Source organism: Cynocephalus volans, chromosome 17 (genome assembly GCF_027409185.1).
Source record: "Cynocephalus volans isolate mCynVol1 chromosome 17, mCynVol1.pri, whole genome shotgun sequence".
NCBI lineage: Eukaryota > Metazoa > Chordata > Mammalia > Dermoptera > Cynocephalidae > Cynocephalus > Cynocephalus volans.
The window spans coordinates 30,524,238-30,550,229 of record NC_084476.1 but is presented as its reverse complement, the minus strand read 5'-3'; the positions used below and the strand labels follow the sequence as shown (position 1 = coordinate 30,550,229).

The 25,992-nt window shown below is 35.8% G+C and overlaps 1 protein-coding gene across 8 annotated transcripts in view; it reads left to right on the top strand.

Moving 5' to 3' along the window:
• FKTN (fukutin) overlaps nt 1-24,517 on the top strand; it is a 69,380-nt gene extending 44,863 nt beyond the window's left edge. For all 8 annotated transcript variants that reach the window (XM_063082017.1, XM_063082021.1, XM_063082022.1 and 5 more), the window contains one exon: nt 18,951-24,517. In XM_063082017.1, the coding sequence (XP_062938087.1) occupies nt 18,951-19,164 (214 nt within the window). In that variant the 3' untranslated portion in view covers nt 19,165-24,517. The remainder of the gene's footprint in view (nt 1-18,950) is intronic.
• Nucleotides 24,518-25,992: the final 1,475 nt, after the last annotated feature.

Here is a 25,992-nt window from a genome sequence, read left to right as displayed (position 1 = left end):
TAAAGAAAATTATTTCTCTTCTTAGTCGTCTGAGAAATTTAGATTAGAGACCTGCATAATTACCTCAGTATTAAACTGCTGCATGCATTCTTAGAGAACTAATATGAGCGTGTCACCTTTTTTCTAAGAAAGATACTTTCTAGAGCATTAGAATCCTGTTATTCTTAAATTTTTTTCTAAGGCTTGAATTTTTCTTCTCACTGACATGATCTGAAACCCACAAACCTCAAAAGAACTGTTCATTTCCAACTACTACATTTCTGGACAGAAAAAGCTTCTTTCATTCTGTTTTAACTGCTCTTTATAGTACCACTGTGTTTGGGAAGTGTGAAGTGTTCCGATTATCTAACAAGAGAAATGAGCAGTGATAGAACTGTCTGGACAGATGGTGTGAGTCCCAGATTTTCTATCATGTTACTGTGACCTTAAAAGGCAGAGAAAAGAACAGGAGATGGCTGTGAAGAGTAGTTTCTTTGGAAGATTCTCTAGCCATATGCCATTTTCATTCTTTTCAGCACTATTTACTTTAAGTAAATGTAGTATTTTTAACACTGCTATTCCTGTGGGGAAGAAGCCAGACCAAAATCTTTAAAGTTAGTCTAAAGGTCTTTTTATCTTTATAATATTCTATTTTTTATTCATATATAGTTCATCCTTAGAAAAACTTAATAACATAGAACGTTTACTATTTTTTTAAAAGGCTGAAGAGGAACTCAGAAAGGAAGAAAAAAGATATCCTCTTCCTAAACTTAAACTTTGTATGCTTACAGAATGATGTCTTTTGTCCTAAGATTTAATAATAATCATAATATTAACAGCAATAATAAAGATATAGCTACCAGGGTATCTGCTAGATAGCAGGCATTACAATAGATAGTTTATGTGTGTAATCTCAGATAATCGTTATATTATCCCTGCAGGTTAGGTATTCTCACCCCCAGTTAGATATGAGGAAATGAAAGCTCAGAGAAATTAAATAACTTACTCAACATCATTGGCCATTAAAGGCAAGGCCAAGATTTAACTCCAGACCTGTTTGAATCTTAAGCCTAAATGCTTTCTTTCAAATGTTAATAGGTTAAGTGAGTTAATACATGTAATGCATTAAAACAGTACCTGGAACATTATTAGAAGTATTAGCTACTGCTGCTGCTGTCATTACTATGTCATTATTATTACTGTTATTATTACTACTGTGTTGCACTAGCACAAAGCATAGTACCTTCAACACAGTAGTAGCTTGGATTAGTTTATTCTCCTGGCAAGCATTTTTTCCCCAGGTCTCATGATACTTATTCCATCCTTAGTTTTCAGGCTTTCTCTGCTTTACCTGAAGCCATTCTTTCACCTAAAATCCAAATTCCATTTTTAAGTATTGTCTAGGTTTTTTTTTTATGTATCTATTTTTCTTCTCCAGAGTACAAGTCACCACTAATAAAGATTGATGAACATAATAACTGTGCCTCTAGGATATGAAGTTTTTATTCCACAACTTTACAGTTCCTATAGATACTGCATAGATTTCTTGGTGTTGTTTCTTTCCTTCCCATCTGAATGAGTTGATGTGGGTAAAAGCCAGAAGTTTGAGAGGTAATAATAATAATCATTTATTGAATAGTTACTGTCTGCTAGGCACTATACCACGCTTTTATATCAATTATCTCATTTAGCCCTCACAACAAGTTTTTAAGGGAGATTTTACTATCCTCATTTTATCCTTCATTTTATGCACAAGGAAATTAAGGCAGAGCTGAGACTAAGACCTAGGTTAGTATCATTTCAGAGCCTGTGTTCTTATCTGTACACTATGTTGGTGCCACGATCTCTGTCATATTGTTAATACTCCCTCCATGAAAACATTGTCAGGGTAATAAAGCTACTGCTGTATACTGTGATAGGAAATCTACTATCCCTTGGGCTAGTAGTAGGTTCCTTATACCTTCTGATATTTGTAGTTTCTGCTTATTGGATAAATCTTCAGAAAATTTTGATTCATTCTGTGTGGACTACACACTCATCCCAGTGTGGCTGCTATATAATTTAGCACTCCATTTCTGCAAAATGTATATACTAACTTCTGTGTGCTAAGGATACTGATGTGAATATAACTTAGTTTCTGCTCTCAAGGCTTTCATAATCTAGACCATGAAACAAATATTGAATCAGTAGTACAGTTATTGAAGTACGTGTAATCTATAGTTGAGGTATCAAATCAATTCTATCTAGAAACAACAGCAAGGAAGTGTGTCTTAATAATAGAGAAGTTTGTTAATAGTATGAGGAATATGGAGAAAGTCTTAATAATAGGTTTACTTAACTTTTTCTACTTAGATTACTTCCTTTTTTTTCATTAAAAAAATTCTATGAGGACATTTGTAACTAACATAAAAGCTTTATTAGGGATTGTTTCCTTGAATACATACCCAGAAGTGGAATTACTGAGTCAAAAGTTGTGAGCGTTTAAAAAGTTTTGATCTATATTGCCAGATTGCCTTCCTAAAACATTATACAAATTTTTATACAGTCACCAACAGTGAATGAAAGTGCTTGCTTTGCTACATGATACTGAGTTTTGCATTGCAATTATAATCATTCATGACTCTTCCTGATAGTTCCTTTGAGTAACTTTTTTTCCACTTTCTTGTCATTATCTCAAGGTGTTTTCTGTCATAAAACCAAGTCAGTCATTGATGTCAAGTTACCAAGAGTTATTACCTTTCTGTTAACTATTCCAAATATCCATCAGCTTTTAGTACTACCAAACACGCATCTTCCAGTCTCTCTTTTAAAATTCAGCTTTACAATATTACAGTTCATTTTAAAAGCCCTGTTATAAGTATTTGTTAGATACTTATTGTGTAGACTTCTATGTATAAGATTTATACAGGTGTAATTTTAGGTGAGTGAGCCTGAAAGACCTAGATTTAAATCTGAGTTTTGCTCTTTGTATCACATAACCTTCTGAGCTTCAGATTTTCTTCTCCATAAAATGAGAATAACACTGCATACCTCACAGGGTGTAATGCTTAGATTAATAATGTTATGAAGTCACCTGATTCAGTGCTTGGTCTATAATAGATTCTTAACTGCTGACTCTGAATTAGGCAGGCAGAACCTAAAAGTCTGATTAGGAAGATTCATTGCTATATAGAAATTAGAAAAAAAAAAAAAAACCACACAGTAGTGAATTAAAGCCTACCAAATGTTACAAAGATAAATACAAACTTATACTACCCATAACTGCAGGGAGAGAGAATTTGAATATAACATGTGCATAATGCTGACTCTGGGAAAGTTTCCTCCACCACAATATTGTTGAATGGGAGATTGCTATTAAATTACAATTGGTTGGCTCTAGGAAAGGAGATTTAATGGAGTGTAAAGAAGATGATATTGGGCAGTATTGATGAATTGGTTAATTTACGGGTCTTAGTGTTGGGCCATAGGGTTTTTTATTTGATACAATAAACAATAGAATGTCTCTATTAAGACTTTAGGTGGGAAATATAGAGCCTGTTGAGGAATATTATTCTAGCTAGTGTGTGCATGGAGAGGTAAAAGAGGCTGTTATCAAAGAAACCCACAAAAAAAGTTGGAAAGTGAGCTAGGCCTGGTTGGATGAGAACCTGTACTAAACAGGAGGTGATTGGAAGAAGTGGTAAAAGGACTTAGCACCATGCCTGGCAATGAACAAGGGAACCCTGAGCCTGAAAGGAGTCTAAGAAACCTCTAAGGGTCCAAAATAACATGTAAGTTTATAATCTTAGTGCTGAAGAAAATTAGGAAACAGTGGGTAATCATGTTAGTTTTTAAAATTGAAGTGTAACATGCATATAGAAAAGTACACAAAACAAATGTATAGCTCTAAGAATTATTAAATGAACAAACATGTAACCAAGCACCACAGCAAAAATAGATACTTGCCAGCACCCCAGAAGCCTATATCATTTCACCTCATAATCACGCCTCTTCTCCCCCACGAAGTAACAACTATCCTGACTTCTAATATTACAGTTTAGTTTTACCTGGCTTTTCATTCATATAAATGGAATTATATGTTGTTGACTTCTTTTCACTAAACACTGTTCATGAGAAATATGCATGTTTTTGCATTTATAGCTATTGTTTAATCATTGTCTTTGCTATATAGTAGTTAATGGTATGAATATACCACAAATATTTATCAAGTCCACTGTAGCTGGATATTGGGTTTTTTCAGTTTGGGGCTATTACAAATGATGCTGTAGTGAACATTCCTGTATATGTCTTCTAGTCCCTTTGTACATGTTTATCTTAGTCAATTTGGACTGCTGTAACAAAATATCATAGACTCTGTGACCTATAAACAACAGGAATTTATTTCTCATGTTCTGGAGGCTGGGAAGTTTAAGATCAATGTGCCAGCATGGTTGGGTTCTGGTAAGGGCCCTCCTTCCGTTTGCAGACTGCCAATTTCTCCCTGTGTCTTTAGACACAGTGGAAGGAGCAAGCAAGCTTTCTTGGGCCTCTGTTGTAACGGCACTCATCCCATTCATGAGGGCTCCACCCTGATGGCCTAATCACTTTCCTGTGCCCTTCCTCTTCTCCCAGTTTGTGTTTTTTTCCTTTTACTCTCTTAATGGTAACTTTTGTTCAATAAAAAAGTTCTTAATTTTAATGTAATCTAATGTATCAATCAATTTATGGTTAGTACTTTTTCTGTTTTGTTTAGGAAATCGTTCCCTATTTCAAGGTAACGAAGATATTCTCCTACAGTACCTCTAGAAACTTTATTTTTTATAATATGAAGTAAAGATCAAATTTAAACTCAAGATTTTATTTGGATTCACCAGTTTTTCTACTAATGTCCTTCCAAGGATCCAATCCAGGATACCACATTGCATTTAGACACCCTGCCTTTTGAAACTTGATTTTAGTCCAAGATTTTAAGCATGTCACTAATAATACCAGACTATCAGACATCATTACATATCCCAGTTCTGCCCATTCAAGGTCATTGAGTTGCCTCCTCTTTGAAGTAGTTCCTTACTACCTCTGTTCGGAAATAATCTCCCTTCCTCTGAATTTTCATAGATTTTTTTTTTTTTTTTTCCCCTTTACTTCCCTCATGCTTTTTTGGAGTGCTTCTGCTGATTTGTCTATCCTTTCTAAGTGATCTAGATAAAATCAGGCTTGTTACATCTGTCTGGCTGAGTGAGACCTGAGCCCTACTTGAAACTAAATCAGTTCCTCTTAAGTGCAGTCTACACTGTTTTGTTAAGATGATAGGGTGACACCAGGTTGATGATTTGATCTAACCTAGCACCTTTGAAGAATTAAAACCATAAAGTTAAGTCACCCTCGTTGTTTTCAATTACTCTACTTCACAAGAAGTTAAAGACTAGAGTCACTTGTTGAAGTCTCACTCATAGTCTCTCTCAGCTTCATAGATTGATATTATGCTCCTATAGTTATAGCCCCGAGAAACACATTTGTCTCTTCAGTACTTACATCTGTGAATCTAAAAAGGCAAATTTGAATAATCTCTTTAAATGAGTGTATTTAAAACACTGGCTTTTCTAAAAATGATCTCATATTTCCAGTTCTGTTTCTGCCTTCATATTTTACAACATAAAAATTATGTCTTAGGACTCCTTAATTACACCTCCAAACCTGTAGTTAGTAGCAGGTGCAAAATTGAGGAACTGAGGGAAGAACTTTAAATGCATATTATATGGTTATTGTATACTTATACAATATGTATAAATGGCAATTATTTATATAGCAAGCTTTGTTTGGTTTTTTTAAGAGAAGATTGCCTCAGAATGAAAAAACAGCAATCTTTCATTTGTGAAGTAAATTATATTTTTTAAACTCCCATATATTTTGTTTTTTAAACATAATCCTATAAGATATTATAAAAGGTAGTACAGTATTCCAAGAGAAATAAAAATATAATCCCACTAAAAGACTTGTATACAAATGTTCATAGCAATCTTATTCATACTAGTCAAAAAATGGAAGCCACCCAAATGCCCATTGTTACTGAAGAAAAATTTTGAGCATGTTCCTATTGTTAGTTTTTGATATAGTCATTGTGTATATGCATTCAGGTGTTAAATGGTACCTATCCTTACAGGCTTTAATTTGTCTACTCATTAATGACATAAATTCTTCTTGTTTCTCCTATGGCACAGATGACTGCTAGTTCTGTCACTGGAGCAGTGGTTCTATGGGGATTGCATAGCAGAGGTTAATAGTAGGATAGATGGAATCACTCAATTTACAGTGAAGTCTGGGGAAAGGAGGTTCAATAGGTAGAATTTTACTTTTTAAAACATGTATGTTTTCTTTGACTCTCTCTGTATATTTATATATATTTATATATATGTAAAATAAGTTGGGTCTACAAAAAAGTTCACGGAAAGATTTGTATTGTCTTTTAATTCTATTTTTGCACCAACTTTTTGAAGACCCCTTGTATATTAAAAGTTTAGGACAGGAGTAGAGAATGGGATCAATAAAGATCTCAGACTGTATTCCAACCTGGGCTCTGAAAAGTATGTTAGCAATTTTTCTATTCCTCCTTTTGCTTCTGTATTATCTATAGTGGGATTGTGAGAGGTTTAGTGGAAGAAATGGTTAAAAAAAAAAATCTAGGCAGCATACTGTGAGTTTTGTTTTTAAGAGTTAAATCTGATTCATAGATGACTGTTTAAGGGCAAGATAGATGGTAATGACTTATGATTAATGTGACACAGTAATTCCTTACTTTGCCACACACCCTTTGCTGCAAACACAAATATGAATATGTCTGAAAGACATCGCTGAGCTAAAAAAGAATAGAGTAAATGATGAAGAAGCACTATTTAAAGATAATTTCTAAATTAAAGACAAGCAGGATAAATAATAAATCTAAGCTACTTCTTAAGGAAACCAGTATCAAAACCAAAAAATTTTACTGGCTACCAGAGAAAATAGATTGCTCAGAAAGGAGCATCACATATACCTTACTAACAGTAGAGGTCAGAAGGTAAAGGAGTAACATCTTCCAAAAACTGAGGAGAAATAACTGTCAACTTACAATATTGTGTGCAGTTAAAATTAACATTCAAGAGTGAGGTCAAAATAAAGACATTAACATATATACAAAGACTAAGAAAGTTTATGTTCACATATCCACACCTAGAGACATATTAAAGAACACAGAAAGAAGACATATGAAATGGTGGTGAAAATAAAAATGGATAAAGTACATCAGTAAATTTGCTAACCATTGCTAGAAAAAAAATGACAGCTAACTTAATGTATTAAAAAGAAAAAGGTCAAAAAAGGAAAACTTGAGTCAGTGACATCATTGAGATGGCAGAATAGATGATTCCCAGTGTCTCCCCCTCCCACAACTAACCAGTTTACAACTATTAAAAAGCAAAGACTGCCAACATGGAACCGCTTGAGCTAGGGGAAGAGGAGGAGAGACCCGTGGAGTTCATGAAGGTGTGAAAGGCAATGGTGAGAGGTTGTAGGGACAGTGGCTGTTCTGAGCCAGCTTGGTATGGAGGAAGAGACACAGATCGAAGCTGGAAAAAGCCTCTAAACCTGCGTGGAGTCTGCAGGGGAGAGGAGGGCTTCTGAACACACCATAGCAGCCTACAGGCCATAGAGGCCACTGGCAAAATTCGCCGAGGACCACATGAGAGCAAATAATCAACCACAACTGACTGGAGAAAAGAGCCACCCAGAGGCCAGTGAGTTATAGTAAGGGACATGAACATGATCTGCCCCACAGGAAGCAGTTGGAATGCAGGGGAAGGCTGGCCCACCAGGGGAACATTGAATGCGGTATGGGCAGCTGGTCTCAGTGGAAATTGGTCAGGACAGTAGAACTGTGGGCAGCTCAATCTGCAGGAAACACTCTGTCTTGGTCCAGAATTTCCACAGACCCGGAAGTGATCTGCACAAAAAGCATTCCCCACAGAATCAGCAGCAAAGGCAGTCTCCTCAAACACCTAGGCATCAATGAAGACTGAGAATGAACAGAGAAATATGTTGCCACCAAATGAAGCAAATAAAACACCACCAGCAATGGATGCAGAAGAATAGCAGATCTATGAAATGTTTGACAGAGAATTCAGAATAACCCTCTAAAGGATGTTCAGGGAGTCAAGAAAATACAAATAGAAGATTAAACAATATCTGGAAAATAATTCAGGAGCATAATGAGATACTTGACAAAGGAATAGAGTCAATTTTAAAAAATCAAATAGAAACTCTAGAAATAAAGAATAAATTATCTGAATTGAAAACTTGCTAGAAAGCTTCAACAACAGACTTCATCAAACAGAGGAAAGAATCACTGAGCTCAAAGGTACAACACATGAAATTATCCAATCAGAGGAGCAAAAAGAAAAAGGAATAAAAAATGAAACAGAAATGCAGCATATATGGGACTTCCTCAAGTAAAATAACCTCCACATAATTGGCATACTTGAAGGAGAGGAAAAAGGAAGAGAAGTAGAAAGCATATTCAAGAAAATAATGGCTGAAAATAAAGATGACAGCATCCAGACATACATCCAAGATACAGGAAGCTCAGAGGTTACCAGTCAAATTCAATCCAAAGAGGAAAACCCCAGGGCACATCATAATCAAATTATCAAAAATCAAATACAGAGAATATTGAAAGCAGTAAGAGAAAAGAAACACATAACATTCAACAGAGCCTCAATAGGTCTTTCAGTGGATTTCTCTGTAGAAACCCTACAGGCCAGAAGAGAATGGGATGATATATTTGAAGTGCTGAAGGAGAAAGACTGTCAGCCAAGAAGTCTGTGTCCAGCAAAACTAATCTTTCAAATATGAAGGAGAAATAAAGGCTTTCCCAGATAAACAAAGCTAAGGGAATTCATCAACACTAGACCTGCCCTACAAAAAGTGCTAAATGGAGTTCTTCAGTCTGAAAGACAACAGTGCAAAAAAGCAGCAAGAACACATTTGAAGATCCATATCTCATTAGTAAAGTAAATTCACAGGCAACCTCAGAATAGTCTAATGTCATAAGGGTAGAGAATAAACCACTTACATCCTTAGTATGAAGACTAAAGGACAAACCTAACAAGATACTAACAAACACAACAACCATATAAGAGAAAGGCAATGTTAAAAGATATGTCTTGAAACAACAAATTGTCAAAAAGTGGGTGGGGGGGGTAGGGGGAATGATGCCAAAGCATAGAGTTTGCTTTGGTTTTATCTTTCTTCTCAAGTTATTAGTCTAAAATAATTTGTCATACTATAACATGTCTTTTGTGTCATGTTAACCATAACATAAAAACTTAGAAGAGACATACTAAAAATAAATAGTGCAAAAGCAAAATGTAATGCTAGAGAAAATCACTCAACCACAAAAGAAGGTAGTAAGACCAGGAAAAAGGATCCACAGAACAACTAGAGAAAAAAAATAGCAAAATAGCAGTAACAAGTCCCTATATATCAGTAATAACCCTAAGTGAAAGTGGATTAAATGCCCCAATTGAAAGACACAGAGTGGCTGAATGGATTATAAAACAAGAACCAAGAAAACACTGCCTAAAAGAAACTCACTTAACCAATAAAGACACACTAGCTGAAAGTGAAGGGATGGAAAAAGATATTTCATGCAAATGGAAACCAATAAAGAGCAGGAGTAGCTATACTTATATTAGATAAAATAAACTTCAAGCCAAGGAAAGTAAAAAAAGACAAGGAAGATCATTATATGATGATAAAGGGATCAATTCAACAAGAGGATGTAACAATTCTAAATATATACACACCCAACCCTGGAGCACCCAGCTATATAAAGTAATTACTGTCGGATCTAGTGGGAGAGATTGACACCAACACAATAATAGTTGAGGACTTTAACACCACACATTCAGCAAAGGACAGATCATCCAGACAGAAAATTAACCAGGAAACAGAATTAATCTCTACTATAGGCCGGTTTGACCTAACAGACACAGAACATTTCATGCAACAGCTGAAGAATACACATTTTTCTCAGCAGCACATGGAACATTCTCTAGAATAGATCATATGTTAGGACACAAAACAAGTCTCAACAAATTTTTAAAAATTGAAATCATATCAACTACCTTATCTGACCACAATGGAATAAAACTAGAAATCAACAACAAAAGGGACACTAGAAACCATACAAGTACATGGAACTAATATGCTTCCAAACAACAAACTGGTCAGAGAAAAAATCAAGAAGGAAATTAAAAAATTTCTGGAGATAAATGAAAATGAAAACACAACATACCAGAACCTATGGGATACAGGGAAAGCAGTTCTAAGTCAGAAGTTTATCGCAATAAATCCCTACATCTGAAAAAAGAAGAAAGACTTCAAATAACCTAATGTTACACCTCAAGAAGCTGGAAAAATGAGAACATACTAAATCCAAAATCAGTAGATGGAGAGAAATAACAAAGATCAGAGCAGGAATAAATGAATTAGAGATTGAAAAAACAATACAAAAGATCAGTGAAGCAAAGAGTTGATTTTTCAAAAAGATAAACATCAATAAACCTTTAGCTAGGCTGATAAAGAAAAAAGACTCAAAATTAGAAATGAAAAAGAAGACATTACAACTGATACCACAGAAATACAAAGGATCATAACAGACTACTATGAACAACTATATGCAAACAAACTGGAAAACCTAGAGGAAATGGATAAATTCCTGGACACATACAGCTTACCAGGATTAGATCATGAAGAAGTAGGCTAATAATGAGTAATGAGATTGAAGCAGTAATTAAAAAGTCTTCCAACAAAGAAAACCCTAGGACCAGATGGCTTCACTGCTGAATTCTACCAGCCATTTAAAAAAGAACTAATATGAACTGTTCTTATACTCTTACAGAAAATCAAAGAGGAGGGAATACTTTCAAACTTATTCTACAAGGCCAGCATTACCCTTATACAAAACCAGAAAAAGACACATTGAAAAAAAGAAAACTACAGACCTATATCCTTAATGAACACAGACATGAAAATCCTCAGCAAAATACTAGCAAGCAGAATCCAGCAACACAATAAAAAAAATCATACACCATGATTGAGTAGGATTCATGCCAGAGATGCAAGGATGGTTCAACACATGCAAATCTACAAGCATAATACATCATATCAACAGAATGAAGGAAAAAAAAAAACATATGATCATTTCAATAGACACAGAAAAAGTATTTGATAAGATTCAACACCTTTTCATGATAAAAACACTCAACACATTATGTATAGAAGGAATGTACCTCAATATAATAAAAGCCATATACAACAGGCCCACAGCTTATACTAAATGGACAAAAATTGGAGGCTTTTCTTCTAAGATCTGAATAAAGCAAGGATGCCTACTTTCTCCTCTCTTATTCAACATAGTACTAGACATTCTAGCCTGTGCAGTAAGACAAGAGAAAACAATAAAGGGCATCCAAATAGGATAGGAGGAAGCTAAACTATCCCTATTTACAGATGACGTGACTCTATACATAAAAAACCCTGAAGACTCCACTAAAAAATTACTAGAACTAATAAATGAATTCAGTAAAGTGACAGGATGCAAAATCAACACACAAAAATTAAGACCTTTTTATATGCCAACAGCCAAATAGCTGAAGAAGAAATCAATGAAGTGATCCTATTCACAATAGCTACTAAAAAAAAGAAGTACCTAAGAGTAAATTTAACTGAGGAGGTGAAAGACCTCTATAATGAAAACTTTAAAACAATGGTGAAAAAAATTGAAGAGGACACAAACAGATGGAAAGATATCCCATGTTCATGGGTTAGAAGAATTAATATCATCAAAATGTCCATATTACCCAAAGCAGTCTACACATTCAGCACAATCCCTATCAAATTACCGATGACATTCTTGACAGAAATAGAAAAAACAGTCCTAAAATTTTTATGGGACCACAAAAGACCCCATATAGTGAAAGCAGTCTTGAACAAGACAAACAACATTGGAGGCATCACATTTCCTGCCTTCAAAATATACTGTAAGACTATAGTAACCAAAACAGCATGGTAATGGCATAAAAGCAGAAAGATTGACTAATGGAGTAGAATAGAGAGCCCTTAAATAAACCCACTCACAACCAACTGATTTTCAACGAAGGTGTCAAAAACATACAATAGGGAAAGGACAGCCTCTTCAACAAATGGTGCTGGGAAAACGATATCCACCTGCAGAAGACTGAAATTATACCCCTATCTCTCACCATATGCAAGAATCAACTCAAAATGGATCAAAGATCTACATTTAAGACCTGAAACTATGAAACTACTATAAGAAAACATAGGGGAAACACTACATGAAATGGGAGTGTGCACTGCAAAGTAGTGAGTGAGACTACAAAGGCACAGGCAGGTAAAGCAAAAATACATAAATGGGACTGCATCAAACTAAAAAGCTTCTGCACAGCAAGGGACACTGTTAACAAAGTGAGGAGACAGCCTACAGAATGGGAGAAAGTATTTGCCAACCATACATCAGACAAGAGGTTAATATCCAGAATATATAAGTAACTTAACTGACTCAAGAGTGAAAAAACCCCAATTTAAAAATTGGCAAAAGACCTGAACAGACATTTCTCAAAAGAATACATATGGAAAAATGCTCAGTATCAGTAATCATTAGGGAAATGCAAATTAAAACCACAGTGAGATATTATCTCACTCTAGTTAGAATGGCTGTTATCAACAAGACAAAAAATAACAAATGCTGGTGAGGATGTGGAGAAAAAGGAACTCTGATACATGGCTGGTGGGAGTGTAAATTGGTACAGCCACTGTGGAAAACAGAATGGAGTTTCTTCAGAGAACTAAAAATAGATCTACCGTACAACCTAGCTATCTCACTACTATGTACAGACCCAAAGGAAATGAAATCATTACATCAAAAACACACCTGCATTCTGATGTTCATCTCAACACTATTCACTATAGCCAATACATGGAATCAACCTAAATGTCCATCAGTGGATCCATGGATAAAAATAACTGGTATGTATACACAATGGAATACTACTCAGCTATTTTTAAAAAATGATATCCGATCATTTGCAGCAACATGGGTGGAATTGGAAAGCATCATGTTAACCGAAGTAAGTGAAGCACAAAAGGACAAATACTACATGATATCACCCATGTGGATTCTAAAAAATATAAAAGTTGTTCTCATGGAAGTATAGAGTAGAACAATAGTTACCAAAGGGGGTGGGGGGTGGAGGAAAAATGGCAGACTGATGGGTACAAAACTATGCTGTCTACCCTGAGTGAATTATTGTGCAGTATATGCATTTATTGAAACAATGCACTGTACCCCATAAATATGTACAAATAAATGTAAAAAGATTTTGAAAAATAATAAAAAAGGAAAACTCACACCAGTAATAAGTTGGGGAGAAAGTGATACGTCGGTGTTCAATAAAGTATACTAAGTCCCAGGTTTAGAAAGGAGATAGAGATTCTGCATAAATTTAGTCTTTTTTTTTTTGGACCGGTAAGGGGATCGCAACCCTTAGCTCAGTGTCGTCCGCACCATGCTCAGCCACTGAGCACACCGGCCATCCCTATATAGGATCCGAACCTGCGGCCTCAGTGCTCCCAGCACTGCACTCTCCCAAGTGAGCCATGGGGCCGGCGCATAGTCTTTAATAGATAATGTTATAGTGAAGTATGTTTAAACGTAAACCGTAACTAGAATAGAAATATTGTCTAAAGCTTCCAAACAAGCATAGACAAAAGGGCATATATAAACCTTTATCAATCCAAATGAAAACAGGAAAGGTGGAGGATGGGGTCAAAAAAAGTATGGTAAAATGAAAACATGTAAAAATAATTATAACAACATCAACCAACATTGTTACAGCTCTTACTATGTGTTCAACACTGTTTTGACTACTTTACATTGTTTATTCATTTTACACTAACATCCTTCTGAGGCATGGGTACTATTATTGGTATCCTCATTTGCAGATGAGGAAATTAAGGCACAAAGAGATTGGCCAAGGTCATGCAATTAATAATTGGTAAGGCCAGTATTTGAAATTAGGCAGTCTGCTCTAGAGTTCAAAATAAGTCCAATGTATAATTTGTCATTGTAAATTATACAGATTAAGTTAACCTGTGGAAAGACAAAGATTACGAAGTGGGAAAACAAAATTAGCTGTATAATGCTTGCAAAAGGCACACCCAAAACAAAATCACACAGAAAGGTTGAAAATTATAGGGATAGAAAAAGATAGACTCCAATACTATTAACAAGAAAACCTGGTGCTATAATATTAATATCAGACAAAATAGAATTTTGGCAATGGGGGAGAAGGATGGATATTAAAGGATTAGAAAGCACACAACATACCCTTTCAAGTCCACCAAGAAGATTCATGAGCTTGTATAATTAACAATATGACCTTTAAAAATATAAATCAAAACTAATGAAATTCTAATGAATCTGACATGTCCACAATTGTGATGGGAGATTTTGATATACTTTTATTTTAAAAACTGCTGGTTTAAACAAAGAAATTAGTAAAAATATCGAAGATATGGACAAAATTAATAGTCTTGATCCATTTGATATATATGAGGGTACTTCAAAAAGTTCATGGAAAAGTAGAGTTAAAAGGTAGTACAAATCTTTCCATGAACATTTTGAAGTACCCTCATATAAGTCTTCACCCAGCAAATGATGAATATACTTTCTTATGAGCTATAAACAGAGCATTTACAAAAGTTGATCACATAGTACATAAAGGCAATTTTAATACATTTCAAAGCATTAATAAAAATCTTCCTCTGTATGTGTAATTCTCCACATCAGTAGATTAAAGGGAAAAAAACTACACGTTGTTTCAATAGACGTCATTCTATGACCACAATGGAATTAAATTCAAAACCAACAATTAAAAGACATCTTTAAAATGTGTGGAAACTTTAAAACACCTTGCTTAATAACTTATTAGTTAAAAAGGAAATTATAGTAGAAGTTATAAAATATTTAAGACTCAAAGATGATGATGTACTACATATTAAAATTTACAGGATGTGGTTAAAGGGGTAGAGAGAAATTTAAAGCCTTAAAAACATTAAGTATGAAAAAATAGATTTTTAAAAAATTAAACATTCAACTGAGAAAAACAAAAGAGCAATAGAGTCAACCTAAGGAAATTGAAGAAGGAGGGAAGCCAAGAGAAGAAAATAATGAAATAGAACACAAACAGTATCAAAGACTAACATATCCAAATGCTGGTTCTTAAAAAAATTAATTTAAAAACTAGTAAAATAGACATCTAGCAAGACAGATTACAAAAAAGAAGTGAAAAAATAAAGACAGTGTTCAGTGCTCAAACTCAGGATGTCTGGCTTTAGTTTATGTTGTTAGTTGTGTTAGTGACTCTGTGAAAATGCTATGGATAACTTTAGGTGAATAAATATGATAAGTAGGTAAAATGTGAAAATGATAAAATTTTCTAGAATAATATAAATACCAAAATCAACTCAAGAAAATCTAGATAATCTATACTGTCATTCGAGAAACTGAATAAGTAATCAGAAATCTTCCTTTCTCCCTCTTTTCCCTACCAAAAGACATTAAGACCTAGAAAGTTTACAAGAAAGTTTTACCATACCTTCACAAAATAGATTATCCCTATTATTATAAAGCCTATTTCAGAAAATAGAAAAAAGAAAACTAAGCAACTCCTTTTATAAGACTGATAGCAAAACTGGACGTGGGTAGTATCAAAACTTTTTTAAGAAGGGAAATTACAGTGTCAGTGAACACAGGAAAATATCCTAAATGAGTAGAATTTTGTATAGTATGTATGCATTAGTGTAATTCTTCACATTAAAGGATTAAAAGATTAAAAGGAAAAAAACTGATTTTAATAGATGACATTAAAAGCTTAATAAATTTTTTAAAAATTTAATAACCTAAAAGGAAAAAAGAAGGCCTTTTAGCAAACTTGGATTAAGAGAGATCTGTAATTTCTTTAACCTGATAAAGGGAGTATAACAAAAATCTAGAGTGAGCAATCATATTTAATGATAAAACTTTAGAAGCCTGTGAACATTAATTCTAGGTGTCTACTTGGTCAGATTAAGGAATGCCAAGAAACCTGGTAAAGTTATTTTTTTAGGTGTTTCTACAAGGGTGTTTCCAGCAGAGATAAACATGAGAGACTGGGTGGGAAAGACCTGTCTTCAATGTGGGCAGGAACCATCCAATCCACTGGAGGCCTGGAGAGAACAAAAAACAAAAAAGGTGAATCTCTCTCTCCACTGGAGCTGGGATACACTCGTCTCTTGTCTGTGGACAACAGAGCTCGAGACGTCAGCTTTGGTTTCCAGGACTTACACCAAGGAAACTATCAGCTTACCTAATTTGGGGGCCTTCAACTTGGACTGAGCCACACTTGCAGTATCCAGTTTGCAGATGGCATATCGTGGGGCTTTTCTTCACAATCGGATGAGCTAATTCTCTTAATAAATTCCCTCTCGTATGTATAACATATCCTATTGGTTCTTTCTCTCTGGAGGACCCTAATACCAAGCTTTTCCATTAAAATCAGAAGAAAACAATGTATGCTAGCCCTGCTTCTATTAAACAGTATGCTAGAGGGCTTAGGTACTGGAATAACAGAAGGAAAAGAAATTAAGAGAAGAAGAGACAAAAGTGCTAATGAGAATAAACTGTGCGTTGTTTTGCAGGAAATTCCTGTGAAAAAAATGCTTCTGCTATCCCAACTCCAGAGTTTAATGAACACTCATGTTTAAAAGGGTCAGGTTCAATTGTAATTGATAGTTTCTATCTCACTTAGATTAGCTAACTAATAATAATAAAATCAGTGTTGTCCTAGGATGGTGGAAGAGCTTCCTTTTCATTTAGCAGTTATGTTCGTAGATTGTACAATTAAGGTGATAAATACTTATGTTCTGATTTAGGGTTGCCTTAGTCTAAATTTAAATCTTTTCACATTTTGGATCCTATCCCAGGGCCTTAAAATACAAACTGCTTACTGAACTTAATCATAGTTTTAAAAGCCAAGGTAACATTGCAGACCCATGGTGTATTTTAGTCTTAATGATTATTTACTGGTAACCTGGACAGGGTACATGGCAGATGCTGTTCTGTTACTCACCCCCTCCACTCCCCACCCCCCGAAATCCTATTTTTCAATTAGTTTTTACATTTTATGGTTTGTTCATCTTTCTTCTTCTAAGAAGCTGGGATTTTCTTTTTGCTGAGTGGGTTAAAAAATGTTGGGGAAAAGAAAACTACAAAGAGTTTAGGGATGTTTCTGTTTAGTAACAAAAATTAACATTTGAGTTAAATTGTGTTTACTTTCACATTGTTTATATATTTTAAATGTTTTGGTTTTGCTCATAAATCCACTGTTCAAAATATTGCTTTTGTATAATTTGTACTATTTTCTTCCATCTTGTCTATCCTGGATCTATTATTTTTGTCTCTTTCAGCTCTTCAATGACACTGTAGAGGCTAATACTTAAGAGAGGGAAGTTTTCTGGTCTATGTTACTAGATAGACCATGAATTTTGTCTCAATTCAACTTCATTGTGTCAACTTGATAGGACAGGACAGGTGGACATTCGGCAGACCAGCATCTGATTGGGAAGGATGGAGGCTGGTGATGGATGGTTATGTCTGATGACAAAATAAACAATTCCATAAGTATGAGTGTGCAGAGTGAAATTGGCACCAGCAGGTGGTAGGGCTAAACTGCATCTTATTTCTTTCTCAGCTGTGAGATTTGCTGTGGCCATCTTTTCACAGAAGCCAGCTGGAATTGCCCATTAACTGTCAGCGCCCATTGGTTTGGATAGAAGGGACTTGTTGCTTTCTTTAGAATCTGTTCAGCCTCTAATTTTTATGTGTAGCTTTATGTTTATTTGGTGGTAAAACATAATATTCAAAAGGAAAATATATGAGAACTGACCTTGGAGAACATCCCAGTTAGATATTATTTCCATGATATGATTACATTTTGAAATCTGGCTTTTCCCTATTCTTTCTTTAATTCTCTGATATTTTAAATTTCTGTGATCTTTTCTGTTGCCACTTCAAGTCTCATTACTGAAAGTTCTTCCCATGTTGTGGAGAAAAGAAACATTCCTTAGAAAAAAACAATGCAGAATATAGGGCTAGAATATGAAATTAAAATAAATAGAACAGACCTGCCAGTTTGAGCTTTCTGTTATAATATAGAATTTAATCTATTTGATACAAGATACCTTTAAGAAATATGTTTTGGTTTAATTTCTGAAACTTACCTACTAATTGACTTAGTTCTGCAATAGATATAAATTCATTGTAACTAATATTCCTTCGGCTGGTCTGGAGATGTTTTTTAGCATTTGAGATTAAAGAAAGAAAGGCAGAAAAATACAGGTAGGATCACGTAACATATGTAACCAAAGGAGAAGTTTGGGAATGCAATTTGGAATTATGCTTACTCTCTATCCTTTGGAAGCCCAGGTTGTTAAAAAAAATAAAAATAAAAAATCATTTTCCTCCATCTTTTGGCAACTTTTTGCTTTGACACCTCTTCCGCTATTAGTTCCAACAGAAATAATCCCAGGGCTGACTTTCATTTGCCTGACTTGAATATGTTTCCATCCCTGATTGCACTGGCCTGGCCTGGGTCTTTTTTACCCATCTCTGGAGCTTAGGGGTGGGGTCTGTCCCTCCTCAACCAGAAAGACTGGGAATAGGGGAGGAAAATTGGGGGTGTTAACATTAGAAGAAGAAAGGGATGCTGTCCACTCTTGTCTCCCCAAACGATTGAGAGGGAGAGGGCTGTCCTTCAGCCAAGAATACACTAGGAGCTGGGTTCCTTAGCCAGTCTTTCCACGTTGAATCCTAACCCCATATTGCCCCTGTTTTGCTGCAGGTACATGTTTCCCAAGTTTACACTGTGCTGGACTGAATTTGTAGACATGAAGGTTCATGTGCCCTGTGAAACCATTGAATACATTGAAGCCAACTATGGTAAGACCTGGAAGATTCCTGTGAAGACATGGGACTGGAAGCACTCTCCCCCCAATGTGCAGCCCAATGGAATCTGGCCTATTTCTGAGTGGGATGAGGTTATCCAGTTATACTGAAATACTAGGTTGAAATGTGAGAATTCCCCTCTTGAGTAAAAGGTGGATAACTGTTTAAAAAAACACGTGTCTATTTGTCAAACATAAGTTGGAGCTAGATTATTAAAATAAGTTTAAAGACACAAAAAAAGAGTACTAACTGCTGAGCCATCTGATTTAATTCTTTTACCCAACATTTTTGAGGAGTTTCCATGTGCCAGTTACAATGCTAGGTTACAAAGGAGAAGCAGAAATGAATGAGACAAGTGCCTGCTTCTTTTTTTCCTCCTTTTGATAAGCACCCCAATTTTCCTTTGAGAGAAACCCCACCCTCTGAAGAGCTCAGTTAGAACATAATACATTCTGTAAGGGCTTTCAAAATGTTAAGTACTGTTTGGACTGGAAGATGAACTCATCAGGCAAAGCTAAGGGAGGATATACTAGTTAGGAATAACCTGTTCCTGTTCTTGGCATTTAGTGCTACTTTTAAGATTATGGAGTCTGAGTTAACATTCAAGTGATTAGACTTTAGGTGGTGTCATGAAAAGATGATAGCAGATTCATTTTACAAGCAATCTCATGTGGAATTGTTTTAGAGCACAGGACATTATTCTACAAGGGAAGGTGAGAGTTTATTTCTAGCCTTGTCGAGATAGTAAACTTTCATACACTTACTATTCTCATATTGGAAGTGAGAAGAAAGCTTATGCTTGCGTGATGCTTAAATTTCCAGCCATTGTGAGAGTATTTTCACTGACCACTTGTTGACAAATCATTAAAGTGAGACCATGCTAGCAGGCATGATTTTGAGAATCGTGATTTCATAAAACTTATTTTCCTTGTTTCATTCTCAACCACTATGTTATGTAAAAATATGAGCTATTCGTGGACATTTTATATTTTCTGATATTATAATCCTTGCACTCCCAAAATTAATGTTAACACTAAAGTACCTCTGATTTTTCTAAGTGTATTCTTCACTGTATTCATACATCAATTACAGCTCCATATCTTTAATTTATGGCCTCTATACCAATTTAAACGGTGTATAAATCTACTTGTTCCTTCTTCTCTTCTGGTGTGACATAGGGTCTCCAAAGTGGAAGATAAATGGTGAATTTGGCAACTGTTCACCACCCCAGATCATAATGTTTATAAAGTTTGTATCCATCCCTAGTTGTTCAATATGCTAGGTATGGATAGAGCAAGAACTCCAGACTTCCCTATTTTAAGTACCACCCACTTTGGGACGCTCTACTTTCCTTTTTCCCTTTAAGATACATCTCTGAGTGGGCTGGGATGGCTCTGTCTCCTCCATCTCTTCACTAATCACTTGAATTTTATATTCTAAGTGAGAGATAAGGGAAATGCAGGCGCAATAAGCACTGCTATCTTTTTCTTTATCCAGGAAGGGATGCCAAGTCTTATGTTTTATTTATGCTTCTTAGGACTACTTCCAGTACCAGCTTGGCAGATTTTCCTCCAAAACCCGAGAATAATAGGAGTCTCAAAAATGGAAACCAGAATGTCTGAGGGAATGAGCTGACAGAATTTCCTGAAAACAAAGTTGGGGAAGGTAACCTACAACCACCCCACTCCAAATTTTAAAAACAACGTGGAAACTTTCTTTGATAAATGATAACCAACATCCTTCCTCTCTTAGGATGTGTTCTCAGTGCAGAATCATGGATTCTTCTCATAAATAACATAAGCAGGTTTTCAGGGACCTTTATAGATTATCAGTAAAGTTGTCCCAAAATGACATGTTATCATAATCAGCTTTCTCTTTGCTAGAAAACCAGCCCGTAGAATACACACCCAAAATTTTAAACAGGTAACCCTAATTTTATTTCTCATGCTCAAAAACAACATAACAGGTAAGAGTTGTGATCTCGGGCAAAATTTACCATACTTGGTGAGGACCATTTGCTTGTGCTCAGCATCTAAAAGTGCATACACTCTATGTTTCTGCCCATTTCAAACTGGGAGTCCCACTGTTTTCCAGATCTTACCCACCCCTGTTCAAGTTATTTCTCTTTTATCTGTCTCTCGAGTACAAAGTCTTAGGGAGACTGAAGTTCAAGTTATCTTGGCTCCATTGACAGAGGTTTCATATCCTTCCCTCCATAGACCACTGGCTGCCAAAATACCCTTATTGTATTCCTTCTGGTTTCACAGGCTTCAGCTCTTGGGTTCTGCCCTAACTTGGGGGAGTGAAAGCATTTCCCCATAATCTGAAGGCCAGGATTGCCTCTGATACTGATTCAGCCATACTTCATCCTACGCTTCTTGACACTTGCACTCTGCAGAGTGTCCAGAGACCTTGGGTTGGGTGTATCTACCATCAGTACCTCATCAGATCACTCTTCTTTCCTCACCTGAGTATTCCAGCAGTAATTCTCCTAATCTAACCACTTTCAGGTCATTTGCCTGGCCTGTAGAAGACCTCATATTAGCTGACTGGTAGTTAGGCACCCATGGATGTCTCCAGAGAAATATCGAGAGGCAGCATCCCTCTCAGTTGACAACCAGGTAGCCACTCAGTCCTCCTCTAAGCAGGGGGCACTTGTCTTTTTCTCCTCTGCTGCAACTGCGGACAGCTGGCTCCTGGAATAAAACCACAGTTCCCAAAATTGAGTATCCCTTGGAATAGGTGGACAGTAGGATAGCAGGTTTCCTTGATTCCCTAGCCACAAATCCTGAAACGTGACCACTAGGTGGCAGAATGTCTGCCAGCATCCCTCCCAAAAAACAAGTTAACACAAGTGAAAATCATCCTACTCTTGAAAAACTAGAAGGAGCTTTAGGGCAAAATTCATTTTAGCCCTCTTGTTTTATAAACAAATTAATAATCCCAGGAAAGAGTGATCAGAGCCAGAAACAGCTGAGGCTAAAATCCAAGAGTGCTGTGACTTCTAGTTCAGTGTCTGTTTTACTGCATCACAGCATGGGATCTTTAACTCTGCTTGAGATACTTGACAGAGAAGGCCTCCAGGGCCACGATGAGACTAGGTTTCAGGGTATTTCTGCCTTCCCCACTTAATATCTTTTTGTTCAGATTGAGAACCTAAGGTGACAAGTCAGGGAGGAGTGTTTCCTTCTTGTCCAAATTCTTAGGCTACCTTCATGCTTTTATCTCAAAAATGCCTTATCTCCAAAAAATAAAACAGTTCACATCTGGAGAGAGAAGCATTTGGTACCCGCTTCTTCTTAGCTCAAGATGCATCCCATTGCTACTTCTAATTCCCCAGGGAATCATCAGCACCAATCTGCTAAATGACCACTTCTGAAGAGCCCCTCCCGTTCTTAAAGCAACCTGTCAAGATGCTTTTTCTCTCTCAGAAAAAGGATTCCTGAAGGATGTTTACCTGGTAGTTGTGGTCTGTTTCACCAAAGAGAACAATAGCTAAATGTAACTGGAGTGTTTTGCAGTTTTCAGGAGGTTTTTTTTATCTGCTTGGCTGAAAAGGAGACTGGAGTATCTCATTTCCAGTATTTAAACTGCTTTCAATTATTTATATTGATACTCTCTTATGGATGCAAGTAGTTAAGAATCGAGTGTGCTCATTTTTTTTTTTAATTTGTGCCCAAACCATTGTTTCTGTTCTTACACAGCTACAAAGCTTCAAATGGCACATAGGACAGGCAGGGTATTACATAGACAAGCAGGGATTTGTAGATTGTGTATCAGAGCTACATGTGGAAAACACACTTGGAATGAGCTCCCATACTCCAGCCTAAAATCCTACCCAATATCATAAGCCTAAGGCTACAAATTTTTCTAAATCTCCCCTATCTGGAAAATGATAGTTCTTTTATCCTAAATGTTATAAATCCTTAGGGGAAATCACCCTCAAAACCTAGTCAGAGAAAGTGCCATATTCTTACCTTCTAACACATAACCACATAATCATTATCATGTTAACACATAATAATGTAACATCTTTAAGGCATAAAGAAACTCTAGTTACTGACTGGTCAAAATAATTTCTCTGAAGAAATGTCCCAGCAACTATTTCTCTTTACTCCTTGTCTTCCTCTGTCATTGAGACCTGGGCTAGGTTACCTCTGACATCTCAGGGAAGTCAGCACGTTGGCATAAAAAGCCACAAACTTTTGAGTAAGGCCCAAGTTTGAATCATCATGTGTGATTTATGGTGAGGGGCCTCTCAACCTCAATTTCCACATGAATGAATTTGGGGAATGATGCATAATACTTCTAAGTGTTTTTAGAAGGATTAAATGAAATATAAAGTGCTTAAACGCAGGCCTAGGGTTAAGTAAGTACTCAAGAAATGTGCCATTTCCCAGTTCCATGTTTCTTTTCTAATTACTCTTCAAATAGGATTATAGAAACTATGGGTCAGGACATTCTGCCTTACTTAGAAGTTTGCATGACTAAATTTGCTTAAGGAAAAAAAAAATTTCTATCAGAGCATTAAAGGTCAAATTATATGGTTTATGAATTCAGAGACATTACCAGGTTGCCTCCTTCTATAAATAGAACTTGTGTTTTCATTTCATTGGTCAAGCTATTGTCTCCTAGAATATTCTTATATTATCCCATATGCTACCTGGTTCCTTCGTCCTAAGTGATTAATTCTCTGTACTTCCCTAGATTTGGTGCCTGCTCTGCCCTGGACTTTTTTCTTTCTTTCTTTTTTTTTTTTTTTTCTTCAATATTCTAGCTTTTCTTAGAGGTAAATCCTCACCTCCTTGCTAGTGAAAATAGATATGTCATGATTTGGAGAAGGAAAGAATTTGGAATACTTAGTTTCACTGTATTATCTGTGCTGATGAGTGCCTGTGTCAGAGAACTGAAAACACTCATTCTCACCTTTTGCCCCCAAAATTCTGTTTCTGTTTCAGCAAGGCAAGGTATGTGATGCCCGCCACTCCACATCAGACTGAAATCCTAATGATAGTTTATAGGTCAAACAGACCAATGGTGATAGCTTTTGTACAGGACCAGTGCTTAAGTAGGCAAGTATAAATTTTAATGAGGAATCTCTGCTTCTGCGCTTTCAGAACTTCTAGCCTAGAATGTCCCCCTCCCCTTGTTCTCCCCTCATCCAGCCTAGTACAGAGATTACGCGGGGACCCATTAGCCAGCCAAGATGCTATATACTTATGAGAACTTCTCACAGTAGCATGGAAAGGGAATATGAGGAGAATTAGAAGTACTGTATTTTGTTGTATAAAATGAGATGCTGTCTCATGTACCTTTTAAAAAAATGTAAGATTTTACAGGTTTCTGATGATTTATTCAGAGCATGGAGAATAGTTGATGTGTTTGTTAAATGAAAATCATATATAGCTATTTATGTGTTCCTTCCACTTCATAACTATAAAAACATGTATATGAGTTTCCTAAACAGTGATATTTTAAACATTAATAGATTTCAGTGTATGCTTTTACCAGTTTACTATTTGATTTTATCTTCAGCTACAAATAGTTTGTGGTACTACTGAAAATACCTTTAATATTATTTTGATCAGAATTTGTAATATATAATCCAGTTTGAGATGGTGAATAAAGTTTTTTTAATCCCTTGAGATATTTTGTGTTTATTTTTGAAACTTGCAGTAAAAATAACTGCCACTAACATTCATAAACAATCTGGTAAATAGTAATCTTGCCACTAGTGCAATACTTCTAAAATTCAAGTCTGGTAACCCTAGAAGTTTGCACACATATACTTTTGTGTATTAGTCCATGTCTGTTGCCCATAACAAAATACTTGGAACTGGGTAATTTATAAGAAAATGTAATCTATTGCTTACAGTTTTGGAGGTTAGGAAGTCTAGAGTCCAGGAAACACATCTGATGAGGGTCTTGGTGGTATCAACAGTGACCCAGGGGTTTCATATGACAGAAAGTGGCAGAGCAGAAAGAAAGACCAACCTTCTCATTCACTGTCTTTTTAAAGCCCACAGAACCACACCCCACCATTATTAATCCATTTGGTCCTGCAATCTAATCACCTCAAGGCCCCACCTTTCAATTACCATAATAGGATTTCCCAACCTCTGAACACTGTCATGGGGGGGAGGGGTCAAGTTTTGGGGGGACACTCAGTCCAAAGCATTTGGTAATCCAAAAGTTCCCAGTGATAAAGCTTGCCTGCCAAAGACCACTGGAAAGACACCTGTAATCAAAAAAAGGTAGGTTTATTAGCTTGTTACAACAAAACACCCACCATGGGGAACCATAGCATATTTCAAGAAGAAAGAACTAGATAGGTCTTCTGTAGGATTTGAACTAAAGTCAGAATTGTGAAGAGTAATTGTGGTAGAGTGGAAATACCAAAAGGCATGGAGTAAAAAGTCCTAGTTTGTCTGAATCCAACAATGTCTGAAAAAGAATTACACACCATGACCAGTGGGGTTTATTCCAGGTATACATGGTTTGTTTAGCCTGAAAATTAATCAGTGTAACATACCATGTTAACAAACTAAAGAAGAAAATCATATGATTATACCAATAGAAAAAGTTTGACAAAATCCAACCCCCATTTATGATAAAAACTCACAGTAAGTTAAAAATAGAAGGTAGTTACCTCAGCTTGATAAAGAGCATCTACAAAAAGCACATACGTCATACTTAATAGTGAAAGACAATATTTTTCTCCTAAGATTGGGAACAAATCCAGGATGTCTGCTCTCAGTACTCTTATTCAACCTAATTCTAGAAGTTCTAGCCACTGCAATAAGGCAAGAGAAAGAAATAAAAACATACAGATTGGAAAGAAAGAAAGAAAACTTTATTTGCAAATGACATGATTGTCTATGTAGATAGTACCAATGAATCTATTTTAAAAATAAACAGAAAACTCTTGGAGCTAATAA